The following is a 21,460-nucleotide window of genomic DNA, read 5'->3' as shown; positions in this document are numbered from 1 at the left end:
TCTGTTTTTTAAAATTGCTTTTGCCTATGAGAGCTGACGTGTTCCTCACCTCTGACTGGCGCAGTGCGTCGAAGAACTTTCTTGAAACAAATGAAACTGGTTCTGTGTCATTAGTCTGACCAGGTTGAGTTCAGACTTGTCTATAGGATAGTGGTTTACAGCCAGTGGGTCTCTCCAATGCTGGCTGGCAGAACATTACAATAATTTTTTGTCCTCAGTATGGTGGTTTCTAAATATCATCTCCCTAAACAACAGCCTTACAAGCCATCACTGTGAGCTGAGTCTGACCGGCAGCAGTGTCTGCCTCTCTGCTGATGGGGATTTGCTCATCTGGGGGGTCAATATTTTGCACTATGGAGATACTCCCAGGTGTTGGCAAGGTGTGTCTTTATCCACCTGTATTTGATGGGTAGGTTATATTTCCTCTTAGAGAAGGCCATCAGATCAGTTATCCATGTCTTCGTGGGCTGTAGACTAGATGATTGCAATTCCATGTGGAAGCTATAGCTGGCCAGAGCATGGCTGTGCACACACATAGCATTAATAGATATATGGAGTATATTGCACCTGTTCTTCATAGCTTACCTGGGTGTCCAGTTACAGGTCTTGATTTTGCTCAAAGCCATACCTGGTTTGGGGGGTCTAGATTTCTGAGACCGCTTTGCGTAGGTACTACACTGATAATTGAGATCAGCTGGGATGTGGTAAGATTTGAACTCACTAGGGGCATGTTGAGGCTTTTAGCTCTAGACTACTGGTCTCCCAGAACTCAAACCTGTTGCCGTCATGGCAGCACATCCATTTGGAATGACCAACATTTTAAGTGTTCACTAATTTTGGATGCCTCAGTTTGGGAATGCCCAGCAGAAGACAGGTGGGGCCTAATTTTTAGAGGTGCTCAGCTACCACAGCCCAGCAGAAGCCAATGGGCATTGTGAGTGTTCGCGCGTTTACTCACTGTGCTGAGAAGCACGGCTCATAGAATAGCATGAGCTGAGTGCGGGCCATGATTAACGGAGATCCATTTTAGACATTAGTCAATTTGTTTCCAAGGATTGTTTGTATGTGCCTCATGATAGATGCAGGTTTTTTTAGAAATGAAAAAAATATATTTTAAAAATATATGTAAAATAATTCTTGCACTAGTCACTTTCCTCACCCTCACTAAAGCAATTTCTTTATAAGCTCAATAGAGGCTCATTTGTTTGAACATGAATACGTCCCATAAATCCAAATCCTCTTTATGTAATTTTAGCATTTTTTTCTTGTTGGAAATTGTCATATTACTATTATTTGAAACCCAAATAGAATGCAAGGGAAAATCATCATTTTATAAATTTAGTTTTATGCCTTGGTTTCTATAGCTATAGCTATAAATAGCAAATGGAGAATTATATTGTTCCATGAGAATGACATTATCCTTGGTTTGAGAACCTTCTTCTCTGCAACTCCTGTCAGTCAGAACTATTTACTCATATACCCCCATCTCACTATTCTCTGTCTCTTCTCAAATCTCATCTGACATCTCTTTTCCACTGCCTCTTAAATACTGTCTCCTGCTTCTGTTACTATAATATCCCAAAATGCTTTGCAGACGTTTGTATGCAAGACACTATAGTAAATAAAGTATTTTACTGTTGTCAATAGAAAAAAAAATCACAAAAGGGGATAGAATGTCAGCACTCAGAATGTAACCTTCCCCCCCCGGAAAAGCAGCGACCTTGAATACCCTTGTAACGAGGCGGTGGGATACCCCACAACCCCGCTGAGGGCCGAACCTCCCCTAACACCGTGGGCGGAGCCACTGGGTCCGGCGCCCGCCCCTCAGAGGGCACGGCGCCAACCCGGAAGTATAAAAGCCCGCCTACAGAGCTCAGTGGAGAACAAGCCGCCGGAGAGAGCAGACGTCTGTGGACGAGCTCCCGCTTGGGAGACAGCAGCAGACTGCGACCGGCCTGAGGACTCACCAGGCCAGCCGAGCCTACCCCTCACCCGTTACCCCGAGGAGGACTGGCCGAGCCTGCCCCTTTCCAGCTACCCAGAGGAGGAGCCGAGCCTGCCCCTTTCCAGCTATCTCGAGGAGGAGCCAAACCTACCCTTTGCTACCTACCCGGAGGAACCGATGCTGGTGGAGACCACCGAGGGCACTAGTAAGGCCCAGGTACCATACAAGGGGGAGTGTGGAAGTAGCCCGGGGGCAGCCAACCCCAGTCTGGCTGCTGCACTGCCAGAGCCTATGTCAGTGTGTTGCGGCCAGGATCCCCACTGACAGCAGCGAGTTTCCGCCACTGCTAGGGCCCCGGGCTGGGACGCAGTGGAGTGGGAGGGCCTGCGTCCCCCCTGCCACCCACCCCTTGGGTGGCAGACTCCCCCTTTCCCTGGCCTAGAGAGGCTGGGACCTCTCGCCCATTGACTCAGCCCCTGCTTAAGGGCCTGGGTCCCTGACTATTTGATTGCTGCCCCGCCCTGACCCAGGGCCTGGGCTGCTACAAACTCACTGACTCAGCCCCTGCTTCAGGGCCTGAGCCCCTAACTGTGTGTTTGCTGCCCCACACTACCGCCGGACTGGGACTGACTGCAGACCAGAGCGAGGCAGTGGGATACCCCACAGCCCCGCTGAGGGCCGAACCTCGGCCGAGACTTCTACAACCCTGTTCATTCACAATGAATACAAACAGATCCCACACTACCTTAAAACATTGATAAAGCCTTTTTCAACTCCTCCCCCAGAGCAATAAATTACAGAGCTGACAAGTAAGCCATTCCTGTTGAGCTCTGTAATGGTTAACTTATGTTGGGTGATGGAAATCTATTGCTCATTGAAAGTGACGGGCAGTTACATAGTTCCCTAATAGTATATTAACAGTTTACTAACCTTAACAGAAACAAATGAATGTCACAAATGTAGTACAAATCAAATCCTTCTCTTTACTAAGGTAGGGGGACACTTGGAAGACATGAGTCCTTCGATATCAAGGTGAATTTGCTACACTGGAACCTGTTGACTACATAATACTCAAACAAAAATGTACACATAAAACACTGCTTTATTGACTGCATTTGCCAACACATTGAGGAATGCAAAGTTTTGTCCATAAGCAATGGGCCATGGTCCCAATGTGTATTAAAGCATACACTAAATCTAAACATGATGAAAAGAATGGCAGACACAGCTATTGCAAGGCAACACAAACAGCATGCATAATACAGTCTCACACGGAACAAGTTTGATACATTATATTGCTTTAAGGATTAACTAACATGGAAAATGTACAAAAAGGAGAAATAGGTTTTTGCATTAATGAAAAATACATTTTTTTCTCTACAAAGGAATTTCTAATACAAGAAAATAAATATTGCAACATAAGCCAAAAATAATTTAAAATTGCTCTTTTCAATATATTTCAATATTTCTCTTTTATATTAACAAATGGCACATCACGTTCTTTGAAACAAAGAAAACAGAAGGATTTCTCCTCCTGTGACATTCATATAGTTTCCTGTAACTGATGTGAAGCGGGTCTGTTTCGTGTGTGGAATGGAGCAAAGTACATGGGAATTTCCTTAAAGAACAACCAAAATTAACACACTGCCCTGGCAATAGACAGAGAAGTTCCTTTATGACGAGTTGCTAGTCCTTAGGCTGATGTGGATAACACAAGGATGGGTTCATGAACTATAGTATAGTATACTACTATACTAACAATACAAAAAGTGAGAGAAATCTTCTGTTCTCTCTCCCTTGTGTTGAAATGGCTAATTCTCTATTGTGCTTTGAGGGAAAGTGTCATCCAAATATTAGACATTTAAAAATAAAAATAAATAAAGGTGCAAAATATCCCAAACACAGCTTATCCAGAAGAGCAAAATTATATGGGGTGAAAAATGAATGTGTGAACTCAGAACTGTCTTCAGGAAACTCCACTGGGCACCAATGCTTTAACACTAATTTGGGTTGTTCTCTATGAATTAGAAATGAGCGTTGATCAGAGCCTATGTGCATCATCACATTAACCCACAAGTGTGGTGGTGCTTTTCAAAGGAAACAGGTCCCTTTTACAGTGCAAATATCAACTCCTGCAGTTATATATCATCTTAAAGACAACATCTGTTTAATAAAATAAACCATTATACTTTTTTCTTTCTAATCATTTCAAAATACATTTACAATACATCAAAAATATTTTCCTTGTACATTTTTCTTTCCTTAATTATTAACATTTTTGTTATGAAATAAGTAGGTGGCATAGGAACAAAGGGCGTGTGGAGTGTTTCTTAGGAACCAGATGTCTAATGACTGAATATAGTAGCTAAGTTTCCAGGGCTTTGGTGGGGCCACTGGAATGGCTGTGAAATGGCCTTGGTCCTGATTGGAGGTGGGGTTAGATCTGGCCTCCTGCCCACAGTGAATGCCTCTGTCCTACCTTTCCCCTGCTGGAAGCCACCACCTCTTCCCTGATAACCTCTTTCGTTGTTAGCCAGCAAGCCTGCTGTCAATTCTCACGCCTTTGGAAGCAATAGCAGGTGACCAGTGGAGGTCTGGAGATTTCCTAGACATCTTGAGCAAAACAGCCTCTGTAAGTCTATTTTAGTGTGGCCCCCACTAAATGTATGGAGTAGAATACTGTATGGGCACCTGTACATGGACATCAATGGTGCAGTATGGGTGCCGCTGGGAACATGTCTTAGCCCTCAAATTATCTCTAGAGCTCTTCTGTTAAACCAGGACACTCAAGGGATTATTATTACTGGTAATAAATCAAAGAATCCACTCAAATGAATCTCACAGCAATTATACAAAATGTCAATAGTTAACTCAAGCCAAAAGACAATGGATTCAGCATCTACATACAGTACTGAGCGCTCTCATAGAGTGTGTATACCAGATCCATGTTCTGCCACTGCCTGGTAATACTCTTCTGGATTCTTCTCTCCCAGTAATTCTGATAAGCTCTTCTCTGTTAGTTTCCTCTCATTCTCTTGTTCTTATTTTACATACAAACAGGCCAAATTTGGCCCCTCTGTGTGCAATTTTATTCCCTGATCACAAATCACAATGCCTAAAGTCTTGTTGTGGCTGTTTTGAACTGTTGTTGTTTTGTTTTTTTTGGTTTTGAACTACTTCCTGATCACAGTAACAATGGAGTGTATCACAGTGCTGCATCGGAATCAACAGAAATCTGGTGCCACCTTCGTTTGGTTGTTCTTTAAAGTCTATCCCCTTTTGCTCTCCTGTACTGAGCAAGCAAGGAATGCAGAAGCTAATGAGTGAAGCTGTGTACAGTGAGATTTGTGTCTGTTTTTTTTTACCATAGTTGAAGTGAAGCACACGGAAGCAAGATTCATTAAAAGGCAGCATATTGATTATTGTTATGACTCTTATACTAGGATACTGTAGCTAAAGCTAGCAAGCCTGATAAGATAAACTAAGTCCTATTTACTGTATTTAACATTATCTGAACATACTGAGCCTTAATTAATGAGCAGACTTTAGTTTCCAACCTCAGCGGATTATGCTAATTTATAACAATGTTTTTAGGTGGTTCCTTTTTCTTCTTTTTTGACAATAATTTGTATAAAATTTATCAAATGAGGAAAACACCCAGGTACGTTTGGTTTTAGAGTTGATTTTTTGGAATTAGCCAATTTTATTAATTTCACTGCAATCTGATAATAATTTGATAATAATTGATAAGAAGGACTTTTGAAGATTTAAAAACGCTACGATAGTCAATTTTCGGAGTCACTGAATTTAAAGAAAGCTCAGAGTCAAATGAGTAAAAAGCATCAGAAATCAAAACAGCAGGATGCAGCTTCAGTGACAGAAGCTTCCCAGTCAGCAAGCTTGGAAACTAACACCTCAGTTTTGTGTCATGAACGTGTCTCTCGTCCTTTGTTGCTAAATAACCTCCAATTTTTCAAAATGACAAGTTTCCGGTTTCTGGCTGTGCTGCTTTATTGTCAAAATATTCTTTGGCATACACAAAATTATTTGACTGATTCATCTGTTTTTTTGTTTAAAGTGATGGGTTTTACCAGTTGCAGAAGTGTCCCAGGTTTTTTTTTTTTATTTTTAAAAAACAACAGAAAAAAGTTTCAGTGAATTCCTTTTTTTGTTTGTTTGTTTTTTGTTCCCTGAGCTCACACTGGGGTCACTCCAATAAAACATGCAGTACGATTTAACTGTGACCTTTGAAGCCAAAACTGAAATAATGGTGCAATTAAGTGCAAACATGGAAATTCGCCTGACTCATAGGTAACATGGGCTTTTAAACGACATTTAAGGCTTATAGGGGACATTTTATGCATTAAATTATTATAATATTTATAATGTCAGCTTTTGTGAATCACCCTCCTACATCAAGTCAACAGCTTGTAACTAGGATTCAAAGAATAAAAAAAAAGGATGGGGAGGGATAAATTTATTGTTTTAGTTACGGTATTTAGTAGAACAAAATGATAAAGGCAAATCATTTAATTTCCTCTAAATGACAATAGAGCCCTGCGTGGGACTAGTATAGAACCCTGCAGTGGGACTGGGATCTTGTGGGTCCCACTGCCATAATAGCGGAAGCAAGAGGGAGTGGGTGTTGCAGGGCAGGACGGAACCAGGGTTAAAAATAGTCCCACAGGGCTCGAATGTACAGCTCCCAGCACAACTGAATGTAATTTCAACCATTAAAGATGAAGTGCTGGCATCGGCTCTTTTGCCAAACTGATTTGATATTTTACAACCCTCCTGTTTTTGAAGACATTTTTCCCCTCTCCATCCCGCTCCATTTTGGCCCAAATGTTTTGGTAAAGGCTAATCAATTAACCTGAGTAAATCACTTAAAATTTTCAAATAACCTTAAAGGGTTCAAAGGACCTCCGAGGTTTACACATCAATAAATACCCAGAGCTACTCAGGAGGAATATTTGTAGATAGCGTTGCAGCTCTAACACAGATATGTGTCTCTTCTATCTACTGAAAGCCTTTGATGACTGTTTACAGTGCTGCCGACTATCTCTGACAGATGTAGTGGCAGGGCTAAATCTTGGTTCTTGGCCCCTGGACGGATTCTGATCAAACTGGAAGGTGAGAAAAAACACAGGATTTAATAAAATATAAATAGAATGTTGTTTTCCTCCACCCATAAGTGCTTTCTTCAAATAAGCTTTTTGTGCTTTTTAAAAAAAAAATATTTTAGTATCGCTTATTTTACTTCCTTGTGCGCGCGCACACACACGGACAGATAGTGACTTTTTCAGTAAGTTCTGTGTGTGTAGGTGGTTCTCATAGTACCCCAATACCCTGACATACAGGGGCAATAATCCCAGGCAGAGCATGAAATCTGTCTGTCTTTAAATAATGCCCATAAAACTGTCATCCCTGCAGAAACAACGGATACTGGCAAAATTAAACCTCTTTATTAAGAATCTAGGATGTCTTGCTCATTGCCTGCAAGCACAAGTCCCTTAATGCGCATGCTTGCATTTCTTTTAACTGGGATATGCAAGTTAACTAAGAAGGGACAACTACTGTTACAGTAATCTATGTTGGTGATGGTTAAGCTGTATCTCAGGCATATAGAGAAGAGAAAGACAACAGTGCTGAATTTTAAACTATATATACATATTAAAAAACCCCTTTGTTATGATACCAGGCAAAAATTGAACATGGCAGTTGTAACTGGGTTTAGGCTTCATAGAACTGTCACAGTTGGTAAATCTGGTGGAGTTACGATGCCAAAATACTCATTCTGACAATATCCTCATTTCCTGAATCTAACTGGTTATGTTGCACTCTGCCACTACCGGATTCCATGTCGGAGTCGCTCATCTCTGCATCAGAAAAGTAGCCATCAGTCTCATTGTCAAAATGATGCAAGATGACCTTTGACTTTTCACTGACTGGAGGCCCGTTAACGGTGTCAGGCTTCTGGATCTGTGACCTCTTAGTCCCTCTGCTCTCCTTTGGTAATTTGAACCTCACTACCGTTTTCAGACTACCTACTGAGTCAGGCACTTTAGTCAGAGAACTGGACTCACACTGAGTACAATTCACTGTCTCCTCCTCATTGCTTAAGGAGCTTCTCAGACACAATGAGGCATGAGAATCATTTGCTTTTGGAACAGGATGTGAAGATCCCTTCTTAGCTGTCTTTTTTATTTCACTGGCTCCTTTGCGGTCCATGTGAAGTTTCACCGTTCCTTTCTCTGATTTGCTAGGTCTTGCATCATGGGCGAAGGGCTCTGTGGTATCATTTGATAAGTTATTCGTGTTGTTAGTCCACTGATTTGAATCCTCCTCTTGGTGACTCTTGAAGATTGTGTTCAAGTCATTTCTTGACAGTTTTTTCTTAGTGTTCATTCTCATTTTGTTTTTAACTTTCTTTGTTGCATCACTATGCTTGAATGGTGACTTCAAGGAATGATCCATCATAAAACTTAACAAGGTCTCTTCATCTTGTAAAAGCTCCTCTGAAAGGCCTGGAGTGTTGTCTTCATGGTGGCCATTGTTCAAGGACCACTCACTCATTGGCATGTTCTCAGTGGTAATCTGAACTGACTGGGCCAACCAGCTATTGAAGAAGGTCCCATCTATGGGAAAGGAAGTTGACAAACCTGTAAAAATAAAAAGGACAACTGTCTTAGAAGTCAGAATCATTCAGTGTCAAAACTATAAACTGCAGTAAGGAACCTGGAACAATTCTTTGGTATTCGGCAAACATGGAGGGGCTCCAGTGTCTATTGTAATGCACCATACAGCATGTAATGTGTGAGTAAATGGCAAGCATACTTTACTTCAGGTAATAATGGTTAATTTGGAGTATTCTTATACCTTACATGATAGCGACCTACACCGTCCACCACTTATAACATTGCCCCCAGATTGGACATCTATGAGGACTGAACCTGGGATGTTCGGATCGAAAAGCATGAGCTTTGACTGCATAAATTAAAGGACTAGGCCCAAGAGCCAAATCATATTCCTCTATGTGTGGTCTAGCTACTAGAAGGGGGACAAAGACCTACAGTGTGTTAGGGTAGATTATATGGTGTTCAAGACGAACTACGCACAGAACTTTAACTAGCAAGGCTGAGAAGATTGTGAAGGCTGGGTGATTGGGGAGAACAGGACTGAAACACCCTGGTATCTGGCCACACAGGATTATTACAGTTCCTTCAGCTATAGTGCTAACCCATGCAGGAAACCCTGAAGAATGGGCAGGAGACGAAGGGCTGGATGAATTCAGCTATGAGAACTCTGCTTCTACAGGCCGCTGCTTTGGCTTGATGAGAGCCCTAGGACAGAACACTTACATGGGGGCTGGGGTAGAAACACCCTCCTGGCATAAGCTTTATATGGGTAGTTAGGTAAGGAAGGTCTTTGGCTGGATTCTTGCCTTCCCCTTTGCTGGGAAAACACAAACAACATCACTGGTTCTACATACTATGTTTTAGCTGCTTAAACAGTTATTCTAATTTTCTTCTTCAACTATATGGGCACTGATAGCTGGTTAGGATCACACCAGTGTGAATGTAATATTATCAGAACCGGAATAAGTGAAAACTGATGATCATGCTTATGATTAATAATTCTAGAGAGCCCCAAAAGTATGTTTCACAGCACAGACACAAAGACATGGGCCTCGCCCCAAAGACTATACCACCTACCCGAGATATATAATAGCATGAGTAGGATTTGCCACACAGCTCAGATCAACTGGCCTCTGTCACTAGCTAGCATCCAATGCTTCAGAAGTCAAACCCCATCCCCCATGAGATGTCTCATCATTTGTGGAAATGATGGACAGAGTGGGGAAAAAACTCCTGCCTGACCCTTCAATGCTCCATGAGTACCCTGAAGCATGTGTACGATAGTCCTCACCAGAGCTGCATAACTATAAAAGTTATTAATGGTCATAAAAATGAGAACCCTTTTCATATATTATCCGACTCCCCCATCTGTGGCAGCGCATTTTGAAGGTTGATTATATATTGCATGAAGCAAAGTTTCCTTGAAGTGCTGCAGATGTATTCAGTATTCATTCACTGGAGTGGCCCCTTAGTTCTCTTGTTATGGGGCGGAGTATAAAGGAGAGACCAACTGGTCATGCTGGTAAGCAATCCATTAAGCCATAAGGTAAGACCCGAGGTTTAATGTGCAGTATATGTCCATCGCTCTATATTAGAGACAGTGTTAGCTTCCTCAAATAAATATCTGCCTTCGATCATTCATTTTGACTGCCTGTGACACCGATGCTTTCGCAGAAGTACCTCTGCGCTTGGACTAAGCAAATATTAGTACAGAAACCTTCCTCAAATTTAAAAAGGCTGATTGACTTTAACATGCAGTTGTACAGCCATTGCACACCCATCAAAACAGGAACAGAGCTGACAGCATTTCATACTGGCTTTGAGGTTTCAAATGTTGGGCTGAAGTCCTCACTTAGGCTAAACTCTCATTGAAGTCAGTGGAAGGTTGGGCTAAGGACTGCGTAAGAACCTCAGGATTTGGTCTGAGTATTTACTTATGATTTAGCCAAATTTCTAAAGACAGGCAGTGATAAAAGTGTCTATATCCTATGATGTCATTAAACAGAGAGCGGTTTTAATCTATTCCCAGCAGCTCTGAAATAACACTGTAGACACTCCTATTCTTAAGCTGTTACTTTTCATGTTCATATTACTGTAACAGACTGGACTAATTTTATCTGATCCTAAGAATTTGGTAAATCCTTACAGAGAAGAGGATTTGCACCTGGAGACAATTATTGGATTATGCTATTTAATTTCTTAGAGAAAAGTGAAAGTGTGATAACAGTCTGTGCTGTAAAAAATCAGGTCTGTGCAACATGGACCTACTGATCTTCAAAATCACGCCTAGTAAAGTCCATGCTACAGAGTTCTTTTGCCTTGAGTCATATCCTGCCATTGGTGCTGTAGATGGATTTTCCCACTGGCACCTGGTAGACTGCATTCATTAGGTACAAAAGAGACTGGCTAAACTGGAGCAAGAACGATCAGTGGGTTGGAGGGATTGACTGATGAGGAAAGTTTAAAGCAGCTAAATGTGTATGATTCAGTGATGACAGAAGGGCGCAGGCATTAGAGCCATCTATTCATACTTGAAAGGAGTGACTACCAGAGAGGAATTATTTGGAGTAGCACAAAGAGGACTAACTAGAAGTAAAAGAGGGAAGAATTTGGTTGAAAAACTTCCTAGTATTGAGGTTTGCCTGCGTGTGGAATAGCTCTCAAGAGAAGTGGTGGAGGTCACCACTACTTAGAACTTTTAAAAGTAGATAGATAAGTGCCTTTAAAATGTATGGGAGGGAACACTTCTGCACTGGCAGAGGGAAGAAAACAAAGAGATCCTAATAGCACAGGTGTGTCCCTGTTCTAATTGCTATGACTGAAACCCACTGGAATTGTACATTAAAAACTGGTCTCATTCATGTGAGCAGTTGTAACGATGCTCACTGTGTACTATGGGAACACCCTGTTAAATAGAGAGATCTGATGACTATATTCCTCCAAAATGTCTCTAAAGAAAAGCTCCCTGTTGTAATGATTGTCTGGTTTCTGATATTTACATGGCAAGGATTTGTAAACCTGTTAATACTCTCTCAATAAATTGTAAAAAAATAATAAAAACATTGGTCTTATTTATAAAATGGATGAGAAAAGGGCAGATTTTTGATGGAGTATTTTTTTCTCTTTTTTAAAAGGAAACTACAGATGGGTTAGGGGAGAGGTCACTGGGACTGTGTTGTGGAGGAAGCGATTCATGTCTATAGTTGTTATTCTTGTGAGGAGGTTTGTATCATTCATTGTTTTAAAGATTTCAACACTTTCTTTTTCAAAATGATGGCAGGACATGTGGCCCAGTATCTCCATTTCACAAGGAATAAGAAAACATTTCTGCCAAGTATCAGCACAGAATTAACTATTTGATTTAAATCAGTTGCTGCTGTAGGTGTAGGATATGCCTAAGGGGGGGAAAAAATGAGTGTTCCAGACAATAACTAAAATTTACAGGGGGCTTTTCACAACATGTCAAGGCATCATGGGAGCTGTCTCAAGGGAAGGACTTTTGGGTCATTCTAAGCTAGCGGAACGGGACAGCTGATCTAAATAGTAACAGAGAATGTCCTTCATTAAGTAAAATTCCTCCTCTAAGGCTTCAGTTTCAGAGTTAGCAAATGGTAAGAAAAAACAAACAGGATTTTATATTAACAGAAAAGGGAAGAGAAAACCAGGTCTAAGCCCCTGCCCTGCCCCAAACCCAATCCCCTCCCCCAGAAGTTCTTTCCCTTTCTAGGGCCAGGGAGTTATTTTTATAGTGTTCCCTGGCTTTCCTCTGAATTGCTGATTGGGCTGTCAGGTCCAGTGCTAGGCCATTACACCTGTGGGAGAGCTGAACATAGAATTAACCCCTTGCTTGCTGGTGATCCAGTCAACCTTCTGCACCTGGCCACAGTAATCTGACACAAGGCGGGAGTGGAATTAAAAATGTCACTTAATCAACATCAGAAAGTAGGAAAGAGATCAAATTCTACAAGAAATCATTTGTGGTTGCTAAGGGAATTGTTGAAAAAGCCCTTTTTCTTTAGGTCTTTTCCCCTGCCATGTAGCAGAGGGTTATTTTTGATGGTGGGCTGGGTGGTGTGTTATATAGCAACATAATGCACAGAATGACAGTAATGGGGGCAGAATCAGGCCCTTTATGACATGGAAAAAGACTGGAAATAGTGCTGAGAAAGCAGCGTCACTTTGCATCCATCTCCTGGCTGGTCTGGGACTGCCAGCAGCAGCCACTTGGCCGAACGAATTCCTGTGATGGAGGGTGCATAGAGGAACAGAGCAGCATGCATTGAACTAAAACACATGGCCCATGCAGTTTACTCACAAGCAGCAGCAGGACGCATGGTGCAGACTATTCAGAGAATGAACACTACACTAGAGTGGAGAAGTCAGATTACATTGCCAGAAAGTAAAATCACTATTTCTCATTGCAATATTCTAATGCATTCTTCCAGCTGGAGTTCAACCCTTCAGCCTGATAGCTGAATACTTCATAAGTTTTAGTGCCACTAGCTGACAGCCTACAGACAAAGGACCTCATCTACAGTGTCAGGGTGGGGGTTAGTGTACTCTGGTCCCTCCAGTACAGGGCAGAAGCAGTGTAAGGAAGCTCACACAGCCAATGTCTGTGATGTAACTCCAATGTGGATAAGCAAGAGAGCCTAGTCCAGGGGTCTCAAACACGCGGCCCGCGGGGTTCTTTCGTGCGGCCCGCCAAGCTCCCCACGCTCTCCCCCCCCACCTACCCCGTGTCGCCCGCAAGCCCCGCGCTGCTCCCTGAAGCAGCTGAACTACTGTATGTCCCTGCAGCCCTGAGCAGGGGGGTGGGAGGCAAGTAGAGGGCTCCGTGCTCTTGCAGCTCCCATTGGCCGGGAACTGGGAACCGCGGTCAATGGGAGCTTCGGAGGAGGTACCTGGAGGAGCAGCAAGAGCAGCACATGGCGCCGTTTCCCCCCCCCCCCCCCCCCCCCCAGGGACTCCGGCTGCTTCCTGGAGCAGAGCGGGGACAGGGCAGGCAGGCAGGGAGCCTGCCCTGGCCGTGGGGCGCGGCGCTGCCACCCCACTCTAGGTAAGCGGCGCCGGGCGGGAGCCTGTACCCCGCACCCCTTCTGCACCCCAACCCCCTGCCCAGAGACCCTGCCACATCCCACACCCCTCCTGCACCCCAGCTCCCTCCCCCTCACCCCTGCCACACCCTGCACCCCTCACCCCTCCTGCACCCCAACCCTGTGCCTGGAGCCCCCGCCACACCCTGCACCCCTCCTGCACCCCAACCCCCTGCCTGGAGCCCCCTGCCACACATTGCACCCCAACCCCCTGCTGCACCCCTCACCCCTCCTGCACCCCAACTCCCTGCCCTGAGCCCCCTGCCACACCCTGCACACCTCCTGCACTCCCTGCCCTGAGCCCCCGCTGCACCCCACACCCCAATTCCCTGCCGTACCCTGCACACCTCCTGCACCTCAACTCCCTGCCCTGAGCCCCCTCCTGCACTCCCTGGGGTGAGGACTTCGGGGAAGGGGTTGGAATGGGGGCAGGGAAGGGGCGAGAAGAGGTGAGGCGGGGCAGGGGCGGGGCCTCATGGAAGGGGTGGAGTGGAGGCGGGGCCGGGGGCAACGAGGGGGGGTGTCAGTGATGCGGCCCTCGGGCCAATGCACTAGTCCTCATGCGGCCCTCGAGGTCATCTGAGTTTGAGACCCCTGGCCTAGGCTCTAGGGCTATCTGTGGCATTAAGCACTACATTTAACACCCCCCCCCCCATAAGGGAAGCCTTTGGAATTCCTTTAACTTTATGACTTTGGCGTCTGCACTCAGTATATTTCAGTGCTGTGTTCTCACAGTCAGACTTACCCAGCTGTCCCAAGACTGAGTCGTTCCCTGGTTTCCTTTTTTCTTTCTTCTCAGGGCTACTTTTTCTACCATCTCTTCCTTTTCTTTTGGGGTCACTTTTCTTTCCCTTTGTTCTCTTCCCAGTTTGTTCTGTTTTTTTTTCAAATAAAAAGAAATGTGAGCTCACGTAACTAGGGAACATGATGATGAACACTTTGGAGCATTCAGGAGCATTGAGATAAGGATGAAATTAAGAACTGGAAGAATCCTTGCTAATCACCTTCTGTGAAACAATAGCAGGCTCTAGTGCAAATCTGGGTCAAGAGTTGCAAAGGAGATAGGTGTACCGCCATGTTGGGCAAGTGGACACTACAGAGCTCTAGATTAAGGAAAGGTTTTCAGTCCCAGAGACTGTATAAAGAAGAAATTTGGGCTTTGATCCAGCAAAGCACTTAAGCACAAACTGAACTTTAAACACAAGTGGTTCCACTGAAATCACTGGACTGCTCATTTGCTTAAAATTAAGCACTTGCTTAAGTGCTTTGCTGGATCAAGGCCTTTGGGCACCAAGATTTCAGTTCTGAGAATGCAGTGCTTATAAACCAAACCCCTACATAGGAACACTCCAAAAGACTGAGGCAGTTCCAGACTTTACAGCTTGTTGTATAATGCAAATTTGCAATGTAAACTACAGGCAAATACAAAGTGCTTATCAACCTACTCTTCCATTGCTGGTATAAGGTCGCAAAACAAGTCTGACAAAGATCTTATTGGCAGCATTTTTAAGCAGACCTGTCTTGATTTGATCTTTTGGATATAATAACTACCCTTGCTTACACTGTATAACAATGAAAAAACAAAACTCTAACACCTAAACACTGCATAAAATCCAACTAAACCGAGTGGGAGAGACCTGGCTATTGAAAACTGCCTATTGAAAACCAGGAATATAAATCACAGCTATTTGGACATTCAACTAAAAATCAATATATACTAAATGGTTTTGCATATGTACTGGATTTATTCTTCTTGGGGGAACAGGATTAAGATGTACCCTCTGAAAAGGACAATTTGTATTACTAGGTGAAATACTCAAAGCTTTTTATATATTAAGGGCCCAAATCTTCACCTGCAGAAGCTCATGCTAAATCTCCTACTACCTTCAGTGGGGAAAGAACAGGGCCCTAAAAGCAAAAGTAGGAGCCTGGATGGCTGAAGGAATTGGAAATATGATTTCTAGCTTTCCGTAATCTGATCATTAGCTTGAAGCTGACCCAAGTTGGCACTGACCAAAAGTTATTACTATGTGATGGCTGTAAAATGACAACTGAGCAATAATTCTAAGAGATCTATGCAGTGATCGGTGGAAGGTATCAGCTTCATATAAAGCACCATCAGATTTGTTAGCAGTCTTAGCAGAGAGGCCATGGAGGCTGAAGTCTCCTCTCTCTCTAGAGGTAGTCTCTCTAGGCTGAAATGTAGTGGTGGAGTTTGCATTACAGCTGCCTGAGAATATCTGTGGGTCTGGATTAAGAGAGGATTTACATTTCCAGGATTGCCAATCCAGGATCTTTCATGAGCAATGGACTCACTGAAAGAAAGAAAGAAAATAAACATTGATATATACTACATTCCTGCCAAATAACTCCAGAAGACTGGGGAAGTTCCAAACAGACACATTTTTCACCTGACTTACAAATAAAAATATGACTTTGTTTAGACATCACAATGGTTCTAAACAGAAATATGAATGTTACCTTTTCAAAAGGAGCCTGTCAAAATAACAGCCACATTTCACAGTCAGGAGTCAACTTGACTTTTCATGCAAGACATATATGTGAGATAGAAGAGGGGTAGTTTTACGTGGGTAATTCCCAACAGCTTTAATAAGAACCTCCTGCCTAAATGATCACTCATCAATGGGAAAATGAACCTCCAAGTTAGGAGTTTTAGGAGGAGACTCTTCCAAAAATACAGTGTGCCAAACGTGCCTATGGGGTAACTCCACCAGGTTGTGTTGATTAATTGCCATGCCCCATAATAATCAGCAACTGCACTCAATCGGGAAGAGTGATACAGATTTCTTGCTTTCCCCCCAAAAGTTATTGATGTGTCGGCCAATGAAATCAAGTGTCAGAGGGGAGGAAATACTGGTGAGAAAATATTAGGAGACAAATTTTCTCCTCCACTTGCAAATCATTTCGTGTCGTAAAACTGAACAACAAATTTTCCAAGAGCCTGGTCCTGCCAGGGGCTGATCATCCTCCACTGCCATTGAGGTCGACAGCAGCTCAGCAATTTATGGAGGCCAACAGCATTTTATAGGATTGGACCTTAAAACCGTGCCTCTCTTGTACCATAATGAAATGGAGAGTAGTTACTGCCACCTGAAGCAACTCTACTGATTTGGCTCATAACACTACAAAAGGCTGTCCTACTGTCAGAAACAAAGCTGAGCTCGGGGGGTCTCAGGGAAGCATACAGATGTCCGAGCTACCGTGTGCTAACTTGTGTAGTAGGAGCCAATGCAGTAGAAGAATAGGCAAATAATCAAACGGTCTCAGAAACGGACAACTCTGCACCCCAATCCTCTCTGTACTACGAGCCATCCTATCTACATGGGGAAGCACTTGACTTCTCTTGAGGGAAGCTATTATCACTGATTTATTCAACTCACTTATTAGAGCTTCATTTTGGTACTATCCTTCATTCTCCTTAGCTGAACAAAGCTGTGGAGATCTGCATCTCATGGCTTACTATTCAGATTGGCTTAATTTCCCCCATGGAAATAAAATCATGATAAAGTGTCCATTTGAAAGTCATTCCCATTTATTTTAAGCAAACAATAAATACTGCTCAGATACAAGCTTGAACACTTACAATTTTACAGCAGTAAAATTCCTCATTCCTTCAAGTCATTCAGAGCAGTTCTTATTTCTGGACTTCAAATGCTGTCCCATGGAAATCTTGTTACTTTCAAAGTAGGTAAAGGTTCAAAGCAACCCTTCTGGTCAGAATACCCTGAACTTTGTAGATGCGCACCTAACTTTAGAGGGATGCTTACGACCCACAACTCAAAATAAAGTCAACAAGCTGGATTAAATCTCTGGAAAAACTTCCTAACTGTAAGAACAGTAGGACAACGGAACAGACTACCTAGTGAGGTTGGGGAAGCTCCTTTGCTGGAGCTTTTCAAAAGGAGGCTGGAGAGCCATCTCTCTTGGATGGTTTAGACATGACAAATCCTGCATCTTGGCATAGGGTTAGACTAGATCAGTGGTTCTCCGACTACTGTACCCCTTTCAGGAGTCTGATTTGTCTTGCATACCCCCAGGTTTCACCTCACTTAAAAATTACTTGCTTACAAAATCAGACATAAAAATACAAAAGTGTCACAGCACACTATTACTGAAAAACTGCTTATGTTCTCATTTTTACTATATAATTATAAAATAAACTGGAATATAAATAGTGTACTTATATTTCAGTGAATAGTATATAGAGCAGTATAAACAAGTCATTGTGTGTATGAAATGTTAGTTTGTACTGACTTCGCTGATGCTTTTTATGTAGCCTGTTGTAAAACTAGGCAAATATCTAGATGAGTTGATGTACCCCCTGGAAGACCTCTGGGTACCTTGAGGGGTACATTTACCCCGGTTGAGAACCACTGGACTAGATGACCTTTGTGGTCCCTTCTAACCCTATGATTCTTCTACTCTTATTCACGATGTCAACAAGTTGCTTCACTAATTGCCATGTGATCACTTATGGAGTAAGGTATCTTTCAATAAAGGTTATCAGAGTTAGTCCCAGTGGGATCAGCAAGTGCTCAACACTCAGTACCTCTACTAATCAGGCCCTCTATGTAAAATAGGCCCCACTCAAAGACTCAGGGCATAACTTCCCCACAACCTTGGGATAGTTTTGATCTGGATCCAAAAGGTAGGTCCTATTCTGAGAAGTGCAGAACACCTGAAATTTCCACTGAAGATAATCAGTGTCATGGCTGGTCAGCCTCACCCAGTATCAGACTTTTTGTGGCTTGGGCCCATCTCTGACTAGGCCATACTGTATATGATTACTGGATCTTCCTCTCTGCACTATAGAGCAGTCCGGGTCAGGCTACCACGAAAAATTTGCACGGAATCAAAGTCACAAACTTTTCAACACCACCTTTCTCAGACTCAAAACTTGAGTCAAAGGAAACTTTGGTAAGGGAAAGTGCAGTCCAGACAGTTCCTAAGAAACCCCAAACACGTGATGGCTTCAGAAGCAACTCCAAAGCCACAAACACAACAACTGGCGGAGGAGTCTGCCAAAGAGCCAGATGCTGTTTCTGGAAAAACTGTTATGCAGCCTTGGTTTTTGAGTCTTGTACTGCCATTGAAAAAAGGAAGAGGAATTTATGAGATGTGGGCTCAACCACTGCATGTTTAAAAAATAATAATCAAAGAAAAAAAGAAAGAAATTAATTCTATATTCGCTATTTAATAAAATGCTGCCAAGTGCTTCCCGTACTGTGTGCATGATGTTTTCCGCTAATAGATACGTATAGCCGAGTGAATTACAGACAATCAGTGTTAAAATGAGATGGCATCTAGGAGCAAAAGACATTCCATCAGCAGCTTAACCTTTGATTCTTAACAGAGCCAGAGGCAACTGAAAAGAAGCCAATGCAACTGCTACTAAAACACACCAACGAGCCAGATGCCACAACTAAAAACACCAACCTCTCTAGCCTTGCACCCAGCATTTGTAATCACCATCCAAACAGGATGAGGAGGAGTTGGAACAGAACAATGTGCTCCAGTCACAGCATCTCACTGCAGGCCAGACTGATGTCTTAATTTTACTATCCAGCAAAATGATTAGCGTTTACTACCCAGAGGTGATACAGATCTACTTTGTATAGGGTCAGTGAAAACTACCATCTCAGCCTCTCAGCAGAGTCAGGGTAGGAAATGTACTCTTCCCTCTTCTTAATAAAACAGTAATAATCAGAACACTCAAAATGCACAGTGCTTGATCACCTGTCGATTTCAAAGCAAGTGAGGAAGGAGGAGGAGGGATCATTCTCTTCCTCCCTCCCCGCATTTTGCAGTTGGGGAAACTGAGGGTGTGTATACCCTGGAGATGTAAGGTGTAAATTCCAGCTTGAGCAGATATCAAGCTAGTGTGCTAAAAACAGGAGTGTAGTAGTGGCAGTGAGAACGCCAGGAGGGGCTAGCCGCCCTGAGCACATACCTATCGTCTCAGATGGGATCAGACTCGGGGTGGGTAGCCCCCTCACGCTGCCACGGTTACACTTTGTTCTTAGCACATAGCTCGATCAGAGCTATCCTGGGTATGCCTTCTTGAGCTGGAACGTACCCCTCCAACTCTAGCGCAGACATTCCCTGAGACTCAGAGAAGATAAGGTCCCGATTCTGCCCTCACTTAAAGGGTGAAACTCTTACTGACTTTTATGAGAGGGCAGAACTGAGGCCTAAATGACTTGTCCACGGTGGCACAGTGAGTCTGTGGTGGAACAGAGGCTTGAACCCAGGTCCTGACCCCCAGTTCTGTGCTCTACCACAAGCCTACCCTGGGCAGGGCATAAGCTCCCAAGTATCTATAATTTGCTATATTTTCCACAAGATAGCTCAACCACACGTTTATCAACATAAAAAAAGGAAGAAAAGACCTAATCTGGTGATACTTTTGCTTCCACGTGCGCAGGTTTGGATATGAGTGTTTCATATTATATGATGGAACTGGAAGCATCTGTGATGACAAGTACTCCCAAGCCATTAGCAGAAGTATCTACCTGGATAAAGATCCTTCTTGATCAGTTGCATCTGGAGATGGAAGATCTGCTCCTGAAGTTTGCAAATGGAGTGTTTCATTTTCTCCCGCCTCGTCACCATGTAGCAGAGATTTCTAACCTGCAGAAACACAAGAAAGAGTTTCCACTTTCTGAGTGGACTCTGAGAAAAGCCCCAGCTGCTCGGCAGTGCTACTGAAGAGTCAGCTGACCGAAGGTGGCTCTCTAGATGCTGTCCCTTCTCTGTTGCTCAGAGAAATCCCAAGTATTATGATTATGTTCTACCGTAGTGCCTAGGAACCCTTAACCAGGCCCCAGGACCCCACCATGTTAGGCGCTGTACAAAGACACTCTTCTTTTTATCCTCATTTGTCTGTTCACCTTATGCTCGGATGCGTGATGCTGTGATTCTGGTATGCCCAAGTGATTTTGAGTAGGTCAGGCCTGCAGGATAGGAGCCATCAACAGACTCCTGGTCTAGCAAAAAAGACATTCAGAGAACAGGGACAGAGGCAAAAGGCTTCAGTTCTGGCTCTGGGAGCCTGAGCCTTGCAGGAGGGAGAGGGCCAGGAGCACTGTGTAAGTGGTAGTAGCTGGAGTTATTATGCGTGAAGAGGCCAGAAGGCACAATGCATCCAGGGACACAGGGGCAGCCTGTGGCAGATCCTACACCCACAGAACGTGTAGCATGTGTTCTCCCAGTACAGCCCTCCAGACACTAGCCAGCGTGCAAGAGGGAAAGAGGCCATGGCTATCTCCACACCCAATCCCTATTTGTCCCCGTTGAGGTCTGGAACACTTCTGGCAGCATTAGCTGCTCCGCTTGTGAACAGGCAGCCATATCACAGCTGCCCCCCGCATGGAGAATGTTAGGGGGAAGGGACTTTCCTGGGATTTCTTCCTCCCACCCATGCTCTGGGGCAGTGGACTGTCTGCTCCTATGAGGCTGTGCCTCCAGCATCCATGGAGAGGTTGCTCCGCAGGCCTTCTCTGATGGGAACCATGGACATTCAGAGGGCACGGCCAACATATGGACCCAGTAATGGCTCCTATGCACAGATCCCCACACCGATTGCTGCTGATGGCCAGGAAAGAGACACACATCGCTGCTCCTTTTGGACCCAAGCTGTGGGGCAGTTATGGCACTATCCACAATTGGATTCCTCCCTCCACTCCTGGGCAAGTGAAGACCCCAAACAGGAAGGTGTGCACAGTGAACAGACATGCTGGTCACTGAATGCTTGCCAGACC

At 43.8% G+C, this 21,460-nt stretch overlaps 1 protein-coding gene across 1 annotated transcript in view; it reads right to left on the bottom strand.

Annotated features, from left to right (window-relative positions):
- Window positions 1-6,491: 6,491 nt before the first annotated feature.
- JADE2 (jade family PHD finger 2) overlaps window positions 6,492-21,460 on the bottom strand; it is a 139,019-nt gene continuing 124,050 nt past the window's right edge. Inside the window, exons 10-12 of the mRNA XM_026659491.2 lie at window positions 20,213-20,330; window positions 14,425-14,553; window positions 6,492-8,607 (exon numbers count right to left, since the gene is read on the bottom strand). Of these exons, the coding sequence (XP_026515276.1) occupies window positions 7,721-8,607; window positions 14,425-14,553; window positions 20,213-20,330 (1,134 nt within the window). The 3' untranslated portion in view covers window positions 6,492-7,720. The remainder of the gene's footprint in view (window positions 8,608-14,424; window positions 14,554-20,212; window positions 20,331-21,460) is intronic.

Source organism: Terrapene carolina, unplaced genomic scaffold (assembly GCF_002925995.2).
Source record: "Terrapene carolina triunguis isolate 2854851 unplaced genomic scaffold, T_m_triunguis-2.0 Scaffold629, whole genome shotgun sequence".
Classification (NCBI taxonomy): Eukaryota; Metazoa; Chordata; order Testudines; family Emydidae; genus Terrapene; species Terrapene triunguis.
Note: the sequence above shows the minus strand (reverse complement) of the source record. Positions and strands in the feature narration are given on the sequence as shown.